At 45.3% G+C, this 21,179-nt stretch overlaps 1 protein-coding gene across 2 annotated transcripts in view; it reads left to right on the top strand.

The window, feature by feature from the left end:
* Positions 1-21,179, top strand: part of LOC138503497 (astacin-like metalloendopeptidase) — a 194,988-nt gene that overhangs the window by 166,409 nt on the left and 7,400 nt on the right. For both annotated transcript variants that reach the window (XM_069623277.1, XM_069623278.1), the window contains exon 9: positions 9,534-9,661. In XM_069623277.1, the coding sequence (XP_069479378.1) occupies positions 9,534-9,661 (128 nt within the window). The remainder of the gene's footprint in view (positions 1-9,533; positions 9,662-21,179) is intronic.

The raw sequence follows: 21,179 nt of genomic DNA on the forward strand, positions 1-21,179 counted from the left end.
CTCAATTTCAAAATACCTCCATATTACAAACACTTTATACTCCCACTACATTACGCATAATTACTTTACACATATTGCTACTATGGTAATTCTGGCCTTACTCCTACTACATTACCTATAATTACAAAACACATACTACTACTGTAGTCATTGTGCTCAGTGCACATATTCTGGAGGGCATGGCCTTTGGCCATGCCCCCCAGTATCTAGCCACTGGCCACAACACAATTAACTTTATAACAAGTATGTATCATACACGGTCAACTAATACAACTCACTCCCACCCCCCTGCAATAGAAATTATGTCCGCGGACACTGAAATTGACCGCAGACGCAGCAGCATTACCAAACCCTTTTTTCACCTATACAAACAGCTCTACATTACCTTCATTTAATTTCCCTACCATTTCTACGCCTTCTTCCAGTCAGCAAATAACCCCAAATGTCTTTCCCAAGCTTTCCATTCAGAATGCTGCCCGCAAACTACTCCGCGGGCAGCTGCAGCACCTGCCTGGCCTTTTTCAACCTACACAAATAGTCCCATATCATCTTTTTTTCCACTCCAACACCCTTCCCAGCCCATCTTTCCACCACCAAATGACCCAAAATGTGTTTTACAGACATTTTCTTCACCAAGTTGTGTGCGGTCTGATCTGACTGTCCACTGAACCAACCTGGTGGGTTTTTCCCAAAAATCTGACGCACATGACAATCTCCACCATCCAATCAGCGAGTGCGTCTGATGGCCATGAACATTACAGGGCCTGCGGTATCGGCCATGTAGTTATGGTTAAGTTGCTCAACTCATAGAAAGAGCACTTTTTGGGTGGCTTATAACTTTGCACCCCCTGTATGACTCCTCACCAAACTTTGCAAAACAAGCATATGGACCACTTGGAATGATTCTGAGAAGTTTAGTCCAGCTTCATCCAGGGAGGGCAAAGTTATAGGTGGTGTTCCTAAATGCACAGAAATCATCCTAGACGCAATGGAAAAACGTGTTGCTTGTGCCTACAACCCAAACCGCTGAATGGATTTTCAAGAAATCTGTGCCAGGAGCGGCAGCTTGGTCCCGAAAGCATGCTTTTGTAAATTTTGTGTAAATCTGTACAGCTGTATTGTAAAAAGGGGCAAACGGTAGGTAAAATAAATTTGTGAAATCTGGGTCCGGTCTGCGGACTCACTCGCTGATTCACAGCTGCAGACTTGTCTATGCCAATCAGGGTCCGGCGTGATGTTTGCGGACATCGCATGCACCCACTGATTGGATGGTGAAAAACATGAGCTGCGTCATATTTTTGGAAATGGTCGCCATGTTGGATCTACGGACAGCTGCCGTTGTCCACAGATAGCGCAGTGGGATAAAAGTCTGGAAAAGACATTTGGGGTTATTTGGTGGCTGAAAGAGGGGTTGAAAAGCATGGAGGAGTGGAATAATATTGATACTGAGCTGTTTTTCTAGGTGAAAATGGTTTTGCAGATGCTGCATAGTCCACAGTGAATTCATACTGTCCGTGGACATTATATGAATGGCAGGGGGTTCTGGGTGAGTTTTGTTATTTGAAGGTGTATTGTATGTACTTGATATATGGTTTAATTCTATTGTGGTGGTTGTGGCCAGTGGCAAGATTCTGGGGGGCATGGCCAGAGGCCCCCAAGAATCTTGCCACTCGCCACCCACACTATAGTAATATGAGTAATATGAGTAATTATAGGTAATGTAGGGGAAGTATATAATATTTGTAATATGACATTTACGATTGTAGTACAATTGAAAGTAGTGCTCCTTGATGTGTCCTTTCACACGGTTAACCACTGTATCCTCATTAAACGGTTATCTGATACCTTTAGCATCATGGACCGGGCACTGGACTGGCTAATCTGTTTTACTCATTAACCACCCCTCACAGCTGCAACTGGGATGTTTGTACTCCAACACCTCACTGTGAACCTGAAGATTACCATTTAATGGGTGACCTCAAAAAACAGTTTTCACAAAAGACTCCTCATAATATATGTGAGCTTCTGTCCTTAGGCATGGGGTGTATGGATCTGCTGCCCATTTAGGGGATAGTGGTTTTGTATTTCAGAAAAACTTGGGGCCACATTTCAGAGAGCAACTGTTTTTTTCTTTTATTGACCTTCATAGGAAGTGTGTGGTCCATGAGTTATAAATCACTCGGTGGTTATTCAAGAGGCAAACAAAGTATTTTTTATAAACAGTTAAAAACATGGAACTTCTTCCACAGCACAATGTTGTATGGTCTAGTTCACGGGGTATCCCTGGTTTGTTTCTGGGATATCCTTGGTTAAAAGGTGGTTGACCAGTTTCGATGATTGCTAGTTATCATCTTCTTCAGGACTGTAATTTGTGTGCTTGTTTCAGTGAGATCAAGGGTTGGGGAGGGTCGGGGAGGCCATCATCCCATCTACCTTATAACAGCTCTGGCGTGTGGAAGCTGTCAGCCAGGTTTCTGATAAATGCGGCTGTGGGAATGTGTCTCTCAATGCTAACACAGAGCAACAACTCCAGCATCTAACGGCCAGATGCAAGCAGAAGCCGCTCAAACTACACGGAATTGAGAGATGCATTGCCACAGCCGCATATATCAGAAACCCGTCTGACCCACTTCCCATTGTCTTGGCCTTTCCTCCTCCCTCCCAACCATCCCCTGACCCTGATTGGCCATCTCTGCACGCTCTTGCTGGGAGGGCTTCGGTCTGTTGCCCTGAGCCCACCGCACCACGTGGTCCCTGCTTGGAGACAAGGCAGGTACCTTTGCACCATTTTCTCCTGTTTGGAGCACTTTGTAGTTTTAAAATCCCCCATTTGTCCCTCTGTGCTTCCACCAAACATGCTTCCCATTGTCTCTGGCTTTCCTCCTGCCTCCTGTCACCCCCGACCTGCTTCCCATTGTCTCAGGCTTTCCTCCTGCCTCCTGACCCCCCATTGACCCTGATTTGCCATCTCTATATGCTCCTGCTAGGAGGGCTTAGGTCTTTTGCCCAAGCCCACTGCACCGCTTGGTCCCTGTTTGTAGGTGAGGCATGTGCTTTGCACCTTTTTATCCTGTTTGGAACACTTTTTAGTTTTACAATCCCTCATTTGTCCCTCTGTGCTCCCTCCCTTCCACTTCCCATTGTCTCACCATTTCCTCCCGCCTCCCGTCCCTCCCCCTCACCCTGATTTTCCAGCTCTGTGTGCTCCTGCTGAGAGGGCTTATATCTGTTGCCCTGAGCCCACCGCACCAGTTTGTCCCTGTTTGGAGGTGAGTTAGATGCAGGGATTTATGAGACCATTATGGCGTTCTTAAAGCAAGGCATAATACAACCCTCTGTCCCTATGACATTATTTAGACTATTTATCCTGTGAAGGCAAAGGGGTCCAGTTGGAGGATGGTCTAGGATTTGGGGTCCCTCAATAATATTGTTGAGCCGGAATTTCCAGTTGTACTGAACACCGCCACCATTTTCTGTAACATCCCTACTGGGCCAACCCACTTCACGGTAATTGATTTAAAACATACATTTTGTCCTGTTCTCTTACACCCCGAATCTCAGTACCTCACAGCATTTACATATCATGGTCAGAGATTCAAACAAACAAGCTTTCACCAGGAGTATTGTTAATCTCTGAGTATTTTTAATAGGGTGGTTCAGATGGATTTGGGGAATGTATGTGTGTCCAGTACCATAATTCAGTACATGGACGATTTGTTAGTCTGCAGCACTTCAGAGGAGCCATGTCGAGGAGACTCAATAATGCTCCCTACCCTGCTCGCCAAGAAGGGGTACAAAGTGAACAAAGAGAAATTGCAATACTATCAGACAAAGGTTATTTACTTGGGGCCAATGATATCGCCAGCAGGAAGAAAGGTAATGCCAGAAAGAGCATCTGCAGTTCAAAATATGCCTCAGCTAGTCACAGTGAATCAAATCCAGCAGTTATGGGGGTCTGTAACGATTGTAGATCATGGAATTTTGATTACTCTAGTTATGTGAGTCCCTTATAAGGAAGCACAGAAGGCAAAAAGTCTGATAGAATGACCTAAGAAAATAGAGACTTGCTTTCGGGAACTCAAGGCTGAGATCAGCAATGCTCCGGTGCTGGCGACCCCAAATTACAAGAAGCCATTATTTTTGTTTCAAATTGGAAGGTGATGACAGCGCTCCTGTCCCAGCAAACATTGTTAGGCAACAAAACCTTAGTGTATTACAGTGGACTCCTAGACCCAGTGAATCAGGGACAGTTCCCTTGTGAACAAGCTCTGGAAGCCACGGCTTTTGCAATTCAAAGGTTTTCAACCATTACTATGGGTAACAGATGACATTGTACATAGAGCTTGTGGTCTTTGTGATTCTAGAAAAATGTAAATCCACTTTGACGACTCAGAGAGTGGCAGGATATGCGGTCATTTTATCAAATTCATCAATTCATTGCATGCAAGGTCTGCTAGTAAATCCTGTGACATTTGTAGCAGAGCCTGTGCAGACTAAGGATATTGTTCACGACTGTACCACTTACAAGGGAGAAAAGGAAGAGAAGGTAAATGTGAAAGAGGATGCCATGGAGGGTGATGAAGTGATTTTTGTTGATGGGTCTTCCACCATCAACCAAGAGACAGGTGAGGGGCATACAGGCACAGCTGTCGTGGGTCTTATGGTTGAGAAGTACTGGGTCAGACTGAAGAGACAGTTGCCCTCTCATAACTCTGCACAAGGAGTGGAACTGGTGGCACGTATAGAGGTGCTAGAAACATATAAGGGGAAGGCACTCACTGTTTATTCTGACTCTTCATACGTCACCTCCACCATCCATTCTGGGTTACCAAGATGGCAGAGAAGAGGAATTAGGAGGTCTGCGGGTCCCCTGTCCTGCATGGTGGGCTGCTATCCCTGCTGATTGAAGAGTTAACTTTGCCAGCAGAGATATGTCTAGAGAAGTGCACTGCCCAAACTAACCGCACTAACTGAATAGCTCTCGGAAATGAAGTTGCAGACAAGGCGCGAATGGAGCAGTGTATTTTCCTTTCACAGATTCCCAGAAAAAAAGAAAACTGTGTCCCAAAAGGTACAGTTACCAGCCCTGTAGACTGCAGTCCCGGTGCTCCAGATAATAGAAATACAAGGGAGAAGCCCCTAGAGAAGAACGGGAGTACTAGAAAAAGAGTATGTGTTCTCTCACCAAACACAAATTTGCTTTGGAGAAAGGAATTGAACGGTAAGGTAGTAATGCCTGTAGAGCTGTTTCTTTTGAGCATAGAGCAACTGCATTGGCCATCCCATACTTCTCGATGACAAATCGCAGCAGAGCTCCAGGAGAATTGGTTTATCCCTAATTTACAAGAACAGGTACATAGATTTGTAGGGAATTATGTGCAAGGAGTTCAATCCTGTAAATACCATGAGGTCAGTGAGGGGGGTCTTGCACAGGCCCTCTGGTCCATTCAAGAAGCTCGACATCGATTTTGCGGACATGATAATGAGGTGCAGTAATTTCAGATATCTTATTGTGGTGGCTTGTCCGTTCTCCCGGTGGCTTGAGGTTGGACCCTGCGTACACCCCGATGCTAAATCAGCTGCAAGATTTCTGGTGAGAGAGGTATTTCCAAGGAGGGAATTTGTGAAATTCTAAAATCCAACAACGGAGCCCACTTCTTTAATGCCTTGTTTGCAGAAATCACTTTGCTGCTAGGAATAAAGCATAGGTTGTGCTTGGTGTACCACCCGAAGGCTAACAGGGTCACAGAGAGGCTTAATGGGGTCCTTAAGGCCCAGTTAGTCAAACTGTGTGCAGAGTAAAATAAATCATGGTTCGTTTGCTTCCCACTAGCTTTATTTTACATATGAAATCAGCCAGGGAAGGACCACCATTTGAGCTCTCACGAAATCGTGTCTTGTCATAGGCTACATACACCTCTCTCACCTACACATGTGACATCAAATGAACACAAGACCGTAGCAGCCTTAAGAGAGGAGTTTAAGGAATATCTTACAGCATTAACTAAACGTGGTAAGATTACATCATCATAGGTTGTGTCTTCTCACCAAAGGACAACAGGAGGAATCGGTGAGAATACTGATGATCAGCATAAAATACAGCTTCACCCCATGGACAGAGTCTACATTCACAACTTTGTGGATCGTTGGAATTAGCAGCATTTCCATGGGCCACATATGGTGGTCTACACGACGCCGACTGCTGTGAAGGTGGAGGGAAATAAGAGTTGGATCCACCTGAAAGACACTCACAGGGATACCGGCAGCCCTCCATGTGCGGTGCACATGACCAGGCATAGAAGTTAACTATGCCCTGAGGATTCGCTGTTTGTTTCAGTACAAAGGGGGGTGTGAATGGAGATCTGGAGTTTAAATCATTTTTGTATAAGAAAAGGAATGTTTAAGATTGTAAATTGTGTAACAATTCATGTTTTTGTGGGTTTTTTTTGGTCCTTGCGTCATATTGTCTGAAAATAACAAACAGTACGAATGGGGACAACGCAAAATTATCTAATATTACGGAGAAAATGTTAAGAGGAAGAAGAAATGTTGATAATGATTTTTTGATAATGATAATGATAAGCTAAATCCCAAAATCAATTCATATGGTTTTACAGCAGACAACGTATGGTATGGCCATATGAGGAAGGTGAGGAGAGGGAGATCCGTAGGGTATTGCTAATTCTGCTCTCTCATCCCCCATGCTTCTGGCATTCCTATGGTGTTTATTCTGAGTGAGAAAGAGATAGCAGATGCACTATGTCTAGTGCACTTAGCCCTGTGCAGGGTTCGAGGGCAGTTTAAAGGACAGTCAATTACAGCATCAATCTTACCAAGTGATAATAATTGTTCAATGGCCGAGCGGGCAGAGGACGAAAATATTAGGTATACCCAAAGAGTCCAATTGATCTTGGAAGGAGCTATTTTATCTAAAAATCGATGGGTGTAAGGGGTGAAGAATTGTAGAGCTGGAGGAATGAGGGGATTCTCAGAAGAAGGAGTGGCACAAATAAACAATGAGTGTGGGACAGTATGGAGAAATCATTTGTAGTATCTGACATGGCTCAAAGAGCTAATAAAAACCTGCTGAGATGCAGACACTTACCAATTTTTCTCAATGTTTAAGGGAGCTGGCACTGTGCCCATTGGCACAAGTGGGAACTGTGTTAACACTCTATGGATTGCAGATTTGGCTGGAGGTATGGCTGCCCTTCTCAGCAACTTTTAGATCTGTGGACAGAGTACATACAGGCAGTTGCCTCCAGCCTGGTGAGGTGTGTGCAGTCTCTATACCCTTCATGTGGCCGTCCTTGTGAACCCTGAAGAGCACCTGATTTTGGCCCATCCAATGTCCAAAATGTCATCTGTGCCTTCTTCATCCCCTGTGCCCCTTGCACCCCCTTCACCACTGTATATAGATAAATCAAAGACTATGTTTGATGGGGAAAATCCCGGACAATAACAAAGAAGGAAAGGTCCAAATACCTCTCATCAGCATCATCACAGGCCTTAGCAGACATTCCTGATGGATATCGGCTGTTTAGCCACACAAAGACTTTTTTCACCTGCCTCCTGGCACCTGCCGTCAGAGCAGCTGCAAATGCCAAATGGCTATAGATGACCAGGTATGAACTCTTTCTCTTTGTGAACACTTCTGAGTCAGCATTTAGTCCTATTAAGGAAGAATTATGGGCACTGAAGCTCATGACTTTGAAAAACCGGTACATACTCGACCTCTTGACAGCAATGGAGGGTGGAGTATGCTGGGAAATCGGGAGTACCTTCTGCACATTTGAGCCTCCCAATGATACCGAAAATGGCATCCTCACCAGAACTATTGCTGGCCTGCATAAACTGAAAGTGGTCATGAACACTGAGGCTGGGCTCACCACCAACTCATGGATTGATTATTTATTCTCATGGGTACCTCCCTGGTTGAGCCTTGGTGTGAAGATTTTGATGCATATGTTTGTCTTTTTACTTATTCTTTTTTGTTCCTGCCAACTAATCCTACGTTGTTGCCCTGCCCAGGTACCAACAGTTGCTGCCATGATGACCATAACCCTGTCCAAGGCCAGGGCCACCATGACTTCATCCCATACGGGTGCTCAAACTGAAGCTGTTTAGTTTCCTCCACCAATCGGCATGCTTATGTGGAGCAGCAGGTAGATTGTGGAAATGGTGAGGGGGCGATTTGGGTTGATTCAGAGAAGGAGTATGCCCATATTGAGACCGGGGCGAGAAATGGTTGCAGAGATGTTCCCTAAGAAGATGATTATGATTTGTTAATTAAAGGGGGGAAGGTTGGGGTGGTCAAGGAAGGTCCCCATTATTATGAGGGATTAATTTTGCGCACGCCATATTGATGATCGAGGGATGGCAGTGAACTGGGGCAGTGTTGCAAATCCATATGAATTGAATGGAATTCATTATAGAAGGAATATTTTACTTTTAGTGTTGCAATCATTTAGAATGTGTACATATTAAATATTCATGCTTGTTGAAAGATACAATATCAAAACTGCAAATGCAACACAAACACAATACACACAATAGGGGGCTTTGATCCACGGTTAGCTGTTGCACATGAATTCTAAGTATCGGGGACATTCTTGACGGAAAGAAGAATGAATTACCTAGCAAGAAGCTCAGTGTACGAACAGGACAAAGTTTACAGTCCTGCAAGGGAACAGGTGTTATCTCGCCCTCTGTATTAAAATCTTTAGAGGGGGTTAGCATTTTTGTTGGTGGTAATAACCATGAGGCCAAGGACTGGGTATCCAGCGGTTAAATGTTTTTCCAGGTCATCAGAGGCTATATGTGGCTGCATATTTATGAAGGTCTTTAAGAGGCACCAGGATTCTGGGAAATTAAGATCGCAATCAGTAGTTCAAAGAAGATCCTGCTCATGCAGACCTTCCTCTATTTGCTCAAATACATACGCAGTCCATGGGCAATCACACTTACAGTTAAAGGACTTAGGCCAGTTATTGCTAGCAATGAACTATGTTTTCAATTCCAATGTTAAACCATGTACTGACATCATGACCTACTACAGATGAACCCCAAGAAGAGGTGGGTTTTGTATATGAGCTGGAGATGATAATCAAGATAAGACTGGACAAAGAAAATGGAAGAATTGGGAAAAGATGGTATTTCTTTTAAGAGGTTTTGGCCAATCATAGTTTGGGGGTGGATTGTAATAAAGTACATGGGAGTGTTTAAAATTGTTGCAAAAAGAATATTGAATACCAACTGATGGTCTATTGTTGACACTTGGATGAGTTTGGTTGTACTTTATGTACAACCGTGTAAGTGGTAGGCCAGTTTTGGGTTAAGGTGATTAAAGGCCCATCCCTACAACAGGGACTTTGAGTCATTGTAAAAATGTATGTGTTGTCAATGATCTATTATGAAATCTTGATTAATTAATCAACTCAAACTACATGCGGCACTAAGTCATAAGACCAGTCCATTCAGTGAATTGAAAGGTTGTAACTGTGAGTTTGTAATGATTGTGTTTTTCTCCCCAGGTATAGTTTCTCTAACACCTCTGGACAGCCAACCATCATCCCCACAAAGAATCCATTTGCGGATATTGGTCAGAGAGTTGGTCTCAGCAATCTGGATATTGCAAAAATCAACCGGTTGTATAACTGTGGTGAGCAGTGTGTGCCACAAGATTTATTTGAATATTTTGGAGCAAAATCTTTCTCTTCTTCTCCTATAATTTCAACATATGACCCAAGTATTAACTCCCTCATCCCACTTGAAACCAGAGCTGCTTCTCCCATTTGTTTGCAACATATTCTCTTCCCATGCTCTCACACATCCTCTTTTCCCATACTATCATAGCATAAGTCTATGAGAACCAAGTACCCTCTTCTACCATCTAATCCCAGCATCCGTGAAAAAACAGTTAGGTCCAGGAAGCGATCACTCAGGAATGTTGAAGTAGTTGAGAATTTAATGAACCACGAAAGAGAGAGTAGACAGTGATAGAACGTAGAGAAAGTGAAAGAACATTCCGATGAAGGGGGCCAGAAGTTGAAAAGATCGAAAATGAGACTGAGCACAGGGTGGTGAGGATCTAGAAGTCTGAACTGAGAGGAACACCGAAGAGAGCGAGAGGGGGTGTAAAAGGATATGAGTTCAGCAAGGTAGCTAGGGGCAAGACCATGGAGAGATTTGAAGACAAGACAGAGAAAATAAAATGTAATATGAGAGTGCAATGGCAGACAGCCAAGTGCTGTGAGAGAGGAAGAAATAGAATCCCGATATTGAGAAGACACAGTAGGCAAATAGAAGAATTAAAGACTGATCTAAAAGGAGCAAGACAAGAATTGGAGAGTCCAAACAGAGCAGTAGAACAGTAGACAAGTTGAGAAAAGATTAAAGATGATATTAAGAGCTTGGATGCTAGAGATGTGAGAAATGGGTGAGCCTTATGGATGTTGTGAAGATGAAAACGACAATAATGAGAGGTTAGAGAAATATGATGGGAAAAAGTGGGAGTAAAGAACTGTGAGAAAAGGAATGGTATAGTGGATTAACGATAAATGGAGATTAAAGTACCTATTAGTACAACGGGAGTAGGAGTAGGCAAGATGTGAGACAAAATATTATCAATGTCTTTGCTAAAGGAGTCAACAGAACCAGGGGGGCGATACACAACGATGAATGAGATAGGAAAAGGCTTACAGAAGATTTTGTAGATAAATTCAAATGAGGGATGGGATGGAAGAGCAATAGGAGAAGAGATAGCAGACAGGGAAGAACGCTAAAGTATGTCAGTGCCCCCTCCATGACCAGTGGCACGGGGTACATGGACGGACGAGGTCAAAGATGTGGTTAGGGAGGCAGCAACAGTAATATTGTGAGGCAGAATCCATGTTTCTGTAATACACAGAAAGTGAAGATTTAGTCCAGTCCAAAACTGCGGCAGATTTGTTACACAGTAACTCAGCTCTTCCCACAGCATCCCATCATGCCATATCTTTACAGTGCTATCCCACATCACCTTTTCTATTTAATCCCAATACCCTCTAATCCCATGCAATCTCATAATTTCCCCTCCCTTGTTACCTTGGTTTCCATTCAGAAAACAATATCCAATTATCCTCTCCTATTTCATCACAGTATCCTCTGATCCAAGCGACATCGGCATCATTTATATTATTCCAACATCCTTTCTCTTCATGTTATCCAAAAAGATTCAACAAATATTATTTCCACCATCTATTTCTGCCATGTTACCCCAGAATTCCTGTTGCCTGTATTTTCTAAGAATCACCTGCTCCAATGTGAGATCTGCATAATCTACATCCTGTTAATCCTATTATGCATTCTTTCTAATGTATGCCAGTGTCCTGTCCTCTATTGAGTTCCATCTGCCCATCCTTTACCTCACCATTCTGTCTGCCCATACTATTCTATCGTCAGGTTTTCCCATATGATCACATCACCATCTCCTCAATTTATATCTGTACACCCCCTGCTCCCATTTAAACCGGGACTGCTGTGAATGTGTTGGCTGTGGTTGCAAGGAGGCTCTTTCTTTCACTGTGGATGTGCTAACGGACCAAGTCTTTCCTCCATTGCCTTTGTGAAGGCGAACTTTGGTACATAATCTCCAACACAAGCGAAGCACAGCGGAGTGCTGCGAGTGTGTTGGCTATGGCTGCAAGGAGGCTCTTTCTTCCACTGTGGATGTGCTTACAGACCAAGTCTTTCCTCTATTGCCTTTGTCAAGGCGGACTTTGCTACATAATCTCCAACACAAGCAAAGCGCAGTGGAGTGCTGCAAGTGTGTTGGCTGTGTTTGTCGTGTTCCTCGGAGAGCCGGACGGCCCGCTGCGAACGTCGCCCCGCCCATACACCTGGCGACGCAATCTACTGACTGAACTGAATCAGATCTGGAGCAGCATCAAAATCTTGAAAATGTCTTTCTCGGGTAAGTGATAGAGTGATGAAGGCACTTCTCTGACTGTTGCAATACAACGCAGATACAAACTCTTGCGCGTGTTTTTTAAAAACCTAGTGCGGAATTACATAAAAAGAACTTAAAGGGAGGGAAATGCAAGCATGGTGGTAAAACAACTTGAAAAATCCTTTCTTACCACTTATCATGTAGAATCTAAGAAGCACCTCAATGAAGGACAATCTCAGATCGCCTGAATTCGATCCAACTTGTGAGATACAAAATATTTCAAGAAATATGCCCAAATCCGTTCTACCGATTATCACAACGGCAGTTTTACATTCGATCCGCATGGCGGTCTTAGACAAAGGCAGTGACTCAGCTGATGATAGGCCTTCATTGCTTGAGAATACACATTTGAAGAGATACTTAAAGAAACACACAATGCCCCCCATGAGAGGCTCTCTTATCAAACCACTGGTGATCAAGTCCTCCCCATTCAAATAACACTGCAAAATATTCACTTTGCCCCACCTGGTGGAAGCACAAATGTACGAGGGAGAGCACATCCATCACAGAAGTGCAACACCACCCCACAACGCCAAGCTTCAACAGATCCTCCACAAGATACCACCTTAAAAGCATTAAGCTTTGTACTTAATGTCCTCGTTAACGTGTTTGAATCTCTAAAAAAGGAAGTACACATGTACGCAAGAATATTAATAGAACTATCCAAAGAAGTTGGCAGTTTTGAGTCCTCTCTGGTGGGCTTAAGCTCAGCCTTAAACACTCAAGCAAAACACTATTGATTTGTTGCAATTCATCGCACATGAACACACAACTATTTTAAATGATCTGTGAAATTACATTAATTCTCACAACAATCTTAAATCACCATTAGTACAGTCAATAAGGCCAAATGACAATGAGAAGGAAGATGCAGTATTAAACCAGGATACACCATTCTATGGCGACCATACCCAGCTACTCGCTTTGGGGATGGAAGAGTTCCTGGGATTGGCCCAAATGGTAGACCGGCAAGAACTAGGTAAGGTTGGCGAGCATACCCTCGATAACAACTGTTCAGCTCAAAATCCCATACAAATCACAGCCATCATGAATGAAAACAAAAGGAAAGATGAGTTTAAAAAACAAAATCCAGATAAAGCTGATGATGAATCCACTACAAATAATCAGCAATGAAAAGAAGGAAAGAAAAAGGAAACAGAAAACATAAAAAGATCACAGAGGATGATGCAGATGACACTGTAACATATTGTGATAAATTGAAACCAAAGAAACAGAAAAAAATCAAGCAAGTAAAACTTCTTCAATGCTCTAAACAAGATCACAGAACTGGACGGTTCCATGTGTTAATATCCTGTAATGATTCCTGCCCCTCATGTCCCCCGCCCTCCAAGATCTCAGGCTGGAGCCAGGCCACGATCACCTACATGGCCCTCAAAGACCCACTTGGAGTCAGACTTAGCGCTTGTGGCACCAGACTCACTCACTCCCATAGGATAACATTGGGGATTGGACTTGTAGTGCATTGATGGGGACAAGATGGATGCCCCCACATATTTCAGTTCCCAAAACTGCATGTGCAGTCTAGTTTTTTGGGTGTGGTCCAGCCCAGAGACACCTGGGATACCCAGAGACTATTTAAGCCACGCCCAGGATTGGAAACATGCTTTGTGTTTTCTGCACCTGCAGCGTGACACTCACCGTGTTCGGATCGGTCTCCAGTAGGCCTGCATCTTTATTCTGCGCTCAGCTCCTGCAAGAACAAGAACACCTTTAGGAACAGCCTTACCTTGCGGCACTTCTGCCCATCATTCATCGCTTCTTCTGTTCTGCGGGCATCTTCGGCGGTGTCATTCCCATCCGGGCACGCTGCTTCCTAAGGAAAAGGGAAAAGAACAGATAAAGGCATTAGTAAGCATTCAGCAAATCTTTGCTTATTTTTAAAGACTGTATGAGCTTCAAACGCTTACCTGAATCCCAGCCGCTCTGGGGGAACTCTGTCTCCGGAACCTCTCATCCATCTGCAAGAGGGAAAAGACACTCCAGGTTAGCGTGGAAACATCTAGAGGCGCCGCATACCGTGCTTACTCACTGCATTTCTTCTTCATAACCGGCATCCACGCTGAAAATGTTGCGGCACCTAAAAGACACAGAAAAAGAACTCAGTTCAATCACTCACCTTCAGCACTACTCATCTCAGCAGCACGTCGCCATCCCCGGACGCCAGCCAACATCTAAGGAAGGAAAGGAATGAAGTTAGAGAACTGTTTAAAAGACTCATTATACTTACCTGTCGGACTCTTGCCAGTGAAGTAACTAGGCAGCAACGAGCCCGCATCAATCAACACGCCTCTGCGCTGAAAGCAGGACGAGAGCACACTTTCCAAGAAAACAAGGTGAGCTGTGGATCAAAGGGAAGGGTTGGACCCCGGGGAAGAATGGGTTCAAGCACACAGAGACAATAGGGAGTTAAACTCTACCAATCCTGTGTTTCAGGCCCAGTCTCCAGTCGAGTAGACTCCAGGGAAGGGTTCAAGGTCGTAAGAGGTCAGAACAGGCTGAGTGACGTCCCCGTGGATACCAGGTGAGCGTTACAGAACACAAAGCCTCACATCAAAATCCATGTGGGTGTCATGGAAATGTCACACACCGACCAGTTAGCCCACATGTTGGGGCAGCTACTTTCCGAAGTACATGCAGCCAGGCAGGAGACGAACACCGTGAGGAGAGAGCTGATAGTAGCCAAAGAACGCACTAATGATTTAAGCCGCCAACTTCTCTAATCACAAGCAGGGCATGCACCATTACCAGGAAGCGTGCCCTCGATGCCAGCACCATCAGCCAATCCCGTTCAGATAACCCTTCCTGGGGCAGTTCCCTTGGCCCCACCTGAACAATTTACGGGGGATCCCAAGAGGTTTGCAACGTTCATGAACCAGTGCCGCCTGCACTTCGTTTGTAGACCAGGGGCCTTTCCGAATGACCAATCACGGGCCGCTTTTGTGCTATCCTACCTGAGTGGTAGCGCAGTGGACTGGCCTGTACCCTTTGTCGCCCAAGACGATCCTTAGCTGCATGACTTCAGGGGCTTTCAGCAGAAGATGAAAAAGCTGTTCGCCCGTCGTACTCATGGGCAGGCATTAGACAACGAACTTCTGTCCGTACGCCAAGGGAATATAGACCTATTAACATACACAGCCACGTTCAATAGACTCGTAGTTGAAGCAGAATGGCCAGTGGAGAAGAGAACCAAATTATTTCATCGGGAGTTGCGGGGGGAGCTCAAGGATGTTCTCACACAAGTAGTGAACCCCCCCGAAAGACTGCTCAGAATTAATTGACCTTATTGTTCAGCTGGATCATAGGTTGCAGGACCGAAGAGCAGATCGAACCAGACCGGACCCTCGCCCTATGTATGTGCGTTCAAATGGCAATATTGCTTGCACAATGGAAGGTTCAGGAGAACCAATGCAAATCGGGGGAGGGGGGTCAGATCCCCCTTGACTAAAGCAGAAAGGGATAAAAGGAGACAGCAGCAGTTATGAATGTACTGTGGAAGGTCAGGTCATTTCCTTAAAGAGTGCACTGTGAAGCCACCGAGGAGGACTGTATGAGCCACGGACAAGGAAGATACCATCGAGGAATTGGAAAACTGCCCAGCCCGGCAAGTATAGGGGTCCACTTGTCGAGCCAAGAAAGTGAACTACAGACCTCCCATTTTTCCCTATCGGTGGTCTTGATCAATCCCCAACAACCATCTCGGATGCACGCAGTAAGAGCGTACATTGACAGTGGAGCCGTTGGGAATTTCATCGACCAGGATCTTGCAGCAAAGATGGGGCTTCCGTTACGCCCTAAATCAACCACTGACACTGTTACCACTGTCAACGGCACGGAAATAGCTTCTGGTCCAGTATCCCAATGCACTTCAGCTTTGACCCTTCTGTGCCAGGATGGACACCAAGAATCTATCGTTTTCGACCTCATTAAGGCACCACAGTTCCGGTTGAATTTGGGAATGCCATGGTTGGTAGCTCACAATCCTCGAATCGATTGGCGAGCAAAAGACTTGGCCTTTCCTGAGACTTGCGCCCACACATGTTATCGCCGAGAGAAACAACCAATAGACACCAGAACCTCCACGCTTGCGACTGTGGCAATCGGCACCCTACCAAGTGAATACCAGGACTTTCAAGATGTCTTTCAGAAAGAACAGACTAATACCCTGCCACCGCATAAAACATACGATTGCCAAATCGACCTGATACCTGGCGCACAAATCCCTTGTGGGTGAATCTACGCACTCACGGAACCAGAAAACAAGCACCTGAAGGCCTATCTTGACCAATACCTGGCCAACGGGTTCATCCGTCCCTCGAAGTCTCCAGCAGCCAGGCCTCTATTCCCCGTACCAAAAAAGGAGGGGGACTGGAGAACATGCATCGACTATCGCGCACTGAACCAGATTACCGTAAAAAAACGCTACCCCCTGCCACTGATCCCTGAATTGCTTGATCAAGTCAAAGATGCCCAAATCTACACAAAACTAGACTTGAGGGGGGCATATCACCTTGTTAGCGTAAAACAGGGGGACGAATGGAAAACCGCTTTTCGCACCAAATATGGCTTGTACGAATATCAAGTAATGCCATTTGGCCTTTGCAACGCGCCTGCAGCATTTCAATACTTCATGAACGATGTCCTACGGGAATTGATTGATGTCTGTGCTCTAGTGTACATCGACAATATTCTAGTATATTCTGCATCAAAGCAGGACCACGGTAGACACGTCCGATCTGGATTGGAGAAACTCCATCAATACCAGCTCTACGCCAAGCTCGAAAAGTGCTCATTCCGCATCTCCGAGGTGGAATTCCTGGGCTTTATTCTCAGCCCGAATGGAATCCGAATGGATGTACACAAGGTAGAAGCTATCCTGAACTGGTCATCCCCAAATTCATTCAAGGGGGTTCAAAGTATGCTGGGTTTTGCAAACTTCTACTGCCAGTTCATCCCAGGATTTTCGCAAATTGTGCATCCCATCACGTCATTGCTAAGGAAAAGCAGCAAAAAGTTCCAGTGGAAAAAAGAAAGGAAGCTTTCCAGGAACTCAAAGCAAGATTCACATCTGCCCCAATCTTATGCCACCCTCTCCCTGATCTCCCATACCTGGTGGAAACGGATTTCTCAAGCATGGCTATGGGAGCCGTCCTCTCACAAAAGGACCCCGAAACGGGCCCGTTACACCCTGTTGCCTTCTGGTCGCGTAAATTCACACCTCCTGTAATCAATTACGCTCTCACAGACAAAGAACTCCTGGCCATTAAGTCAGCCTTTAAGGCATGTCGGCACTACCTCTCGGGCGCCAGACACACAATCACCATAATAACTGACAACCGGAACCTCCAGTACCTAAAAACGGCAAAGGCCCAATCCTCACGACAACTACGTTGGGCTCTTTTTTTTGCTGAATAAGACTACGTGATTACATTTCGACCAGGGGTGAAAAATGGGAAGGCCGATGCCCTTTCCCGTATGGGGGTGGAAGAGCAAGGGTATAAGACCCCTGACCCAATAGCAATCATCCCTAGTGACAAGCTCCTAGGAATCACAGCAACCATAACTCAGAAAGAATTACATGAAGAAATCCAAAACCTGATGAGTCCGGAGCAATTACAAGCGTGGAGTGCACAAGGAGAACATTACATGATAAAATATCAGTTGCCCTACTTCAGGAATTGTTTATTCTTACCAAACCAAGGACTACGGGCAAAACAAATCATGTCCGGTTATCATGATTCCTTGATCGAGGGCCACCCCGGAATCGCTAAAACCCTAGCCAAGGTAAAACGAAATTATTGGTGGCCCATGTGGCGTAAAGACATTATCCAATTCATCCTATCTTGTGAAGTGTGTGCTCAAAACAAGTCATCCAAGCAGAAACCGGCTGGGCTATTACAATTATTGGAAATCCCACCAGCCCCCTTGCACACGTTGTCCCTCGATTTTATTACTGATTTACCACCCAGTCAAGGGTTTAACACTATTCTTGTGGTCGTGGACCTATTTTCAAAAAAGGCACATTTCATTCCTCTTAAGGGGCTCCCAAATGCTTCCACTCTGGCAAAGGTATTTCTTGAAGGCATCGTACGGCTCCATGGGTTTCCTTCAGTTTTAGTCTCAGACCGAGGTCCTCAATTTGTATCTAACTTCTGGAGAAAATGCTGCTCTATGGCCCAGATCGACATTCGGCTAACAACCAGTCACCATCCCCAAACGGATGGTCAAACTGAAAGGACAAATCAGACACTCAAGCACTATCTGTGTTTCATGTTACACCAAGCAGAAGGAAGCTGGTTCTACCTATTATGGATAGCTGAATATGCTTATAATAATTCCCTACACACCCTTTTATAGCATGTATGGCAGGCACCCGCGTACTTCTGAGTTGGATGTTCCTACAACCCTGGAAATGCCAGCAGTCAAAACCTTGCACACGACCATTTCTCAAACCTTTAAAAGGGCAGTTGAACACCTACTTCAAGCTAAGAATCGCCAAAAGAGGTTTGCTGATCAACACCTAACAAAGGCCCCCAACTACCAAGTGGGAGACAAAGTCTGGCTGGCATCTAAAAACGTGTCCATTAAAGGAACCCGAACTTTCCGTCCAAGATACCTGGGTCCATTCACCGTTACCTCCGTGATAAATCCTGTGGCGGTCAGACTAGCTCTGCCGTCAAACATGCAGATTCATCCTGTGTTCCACGTGTCTCTCCTTAAACCTGTTCAACCTGGGACCCGGGTAGCAACACCACCGCAGCCAGTAGTAGTCGTCGGGGAGCCAGAATTCGAAGTCAAGGACATCCTGGATTCAAAGTACGTCAGATCCAAATTATACTACTTAGTAGACTGGAAGGGGTATGGTCCACAAGACAGGACATGGGAGCCTTGCGAGTACATCCATGCACCTCGCTTGCTTAGACGATTTCATCAAAACCATCCAAACAAACCAGACAGAAGAGCCACCTTGAGAGGGACCTTGGGGGGGAGTGCTGGCTTGATTCCTGCCCCTCATGTCCCCAGCCCTCCAAGATGTCAGGCTGGAGCCAGGCCACAATCACCTACATGGCCCTCAAGGCCCTCTCCATCCCTCCAAAGACCCACTTGGAGTCAGACTTGGCGCTTGTGGCACCAGACTCACTCACTCCCATAGGATAACATTGGGGATTTGACTTGTAGTGCATTGTTGGGGACAAGATGGATGCCCCCACATATTTCGGTTCCCAGAACTGCATGTGCAGTCTAGTCTTTTGGGTGTGGTTCAGCCCAGAGACACCTGGGATACCCAGAGACTATTTAAGCTACACCCAGGCTGAGAAACATGCTTTGTGTTTTCTGCACCTGCAGCGTGACACTCACCGTGTTCGGATCGGTCTCCAGTAGGCCTGCATCTTTATTCTGTGCTCAGCTCCTGCAAGAACACGAACACCGTTAGGAACAGCCTTACCTTGCGGCGCTTCTGCCCATCATTCATCGCTTCTTCTGTTCTGCGGGCATCTTCGGCAGTGTCATTCCCATCCCGGCATGCTGCTTCTTAAGGAAAAGGGAAAAGAACAGAAAAAAGGCATTAGTAAGCATTCAGCAAGACTGTATGAGCTTCAAAGGCTTACCTGAATCCCAGCCGCTCTGGGGGAACACTGTCTCCGGAACCTCTCCATCTGCAAGAGGGAAAAGACACTCCAGGTTAGCGTGGAAACATCTAGAGGCGGCACACACCGCGCTTACTCACCGCATTTCTTCTTCATAACCGGCATCCGCGCTGAAAACGTCACGGCACCTAAATGACACAGAAAAAGAACTCAGTTCAATACAAATACTAAAGGGCCGCAACGCGCATCGCGCGCTCTCTCACCTTCAGCGCTACTCATCTCAGCAGCACGTCGCCATCCCCGGACGCCAGCCATCATCTAAGGAAGAAAAGGAAAGAAGTTAGAGAACCGTTTAAAAGACTCATTATACTTACCTGTCGGATTCTTGCCAGTGAAGTAACTAGGCAGCAACGAGCCCGCATCAATCAACGTGCCCCTGCACTGAAAGCAGGATGGAGAGCACACTTTCCAAGAAAACAAGGTGAGCTGTGGATCAAAGGGAAGGGTTCTACCCCGGGGAAGAAGGGGTTCAAGCACACAGAGACAATAGGGAGTTACACTCTACCAATCCTGTGTTTCAGGCCCAGTCTCCAGTCGAGTAGACTCCAGGGAAGGGTTCGAGGTCAGAACAGGCTGAGTGACGTTCCCGTGGATACCATATTTTTGCGGTGATATTGACCCATGGACCCTGCGGGGGACACCCCCGCAAACCCTGCATTATTTTAAAATGTGCGGGGGACACCCCTGCAACCCCTGCTCCCACAAATTATCCCCCCCAAAAATATTGCCCATGGCGAGACAAACGGCCATATGTACGGCAATATTTTTGGTGGAGATATTTTGAAGGGATACCAACTGGACACACTGAAAGAAAGGAAAAATATAGCAAACACATTGGACACAATTCCAAAGCAACCACTTCCTAGCAAACAGACTTAAAACTATAGATTAGTACTGGTTGCCAAACCATGGAGCAGAGGGTCGAACACAAAGCTTTGCTAAAACCGCTTTGACTAGCCACCATCTTTTGCAAAAAGAATCGCTGAAAGGCGGAAAATTCGAAAACAAATCTCTCACAGGCCTCTTTAGTACCTGTTGATCCCTCTCTGGATAATATGAACAGAGCACAAATGGCCGGTCCTACCATGGAGTATATGACTCAACTATCTGCTATTAACAAACCCTTTGCGGCACCCAAATTATGCTTAAGGCAAACAGCTCAAATTACAAGATAAAAAGCACTTAATGGCAGTAACATATTGTACACTAAAAAAATACCTGATCTATATCTTTTCTGAAGTAAAGACATAGAATGCATTTCATTCCTTCATGAAAAATGCAAATATATAGCAGAATTAATTCTAAAGACAAATGAAGGAATGAATGCCCTGCTTAAGTGCGCAGGGGAATTGAAGAGCGTGGTTATTGTAGTACTTGACAGACGGAACCAAAATGTAGACGCAATGTTACTGCAACAGGTACACATAATACAAGTTCAAATCAGACCCATTCGCCGGATCGTACAAACACTTCATTGCAAGCTTCTGGCAAAATCGCCACGACCAATGAGAAATCGAAACTTT

Source organism: Ambystoma mexicanum, chromosome 11 (assembly GCF_040938575.1).
Source record: "Ambystoma mexicanum isolate Mex_15411 chromosome 11, UKY_AmexF1_1, whole genome shotgun sequence".
In the NCBI taxonomy this organism is placed as follows: Eukaryota; Metazoa; Chordata; class Amphibia; order Caudata; family Ambystomatidae; genus Ambystoma; species Ambystoma mexicanum.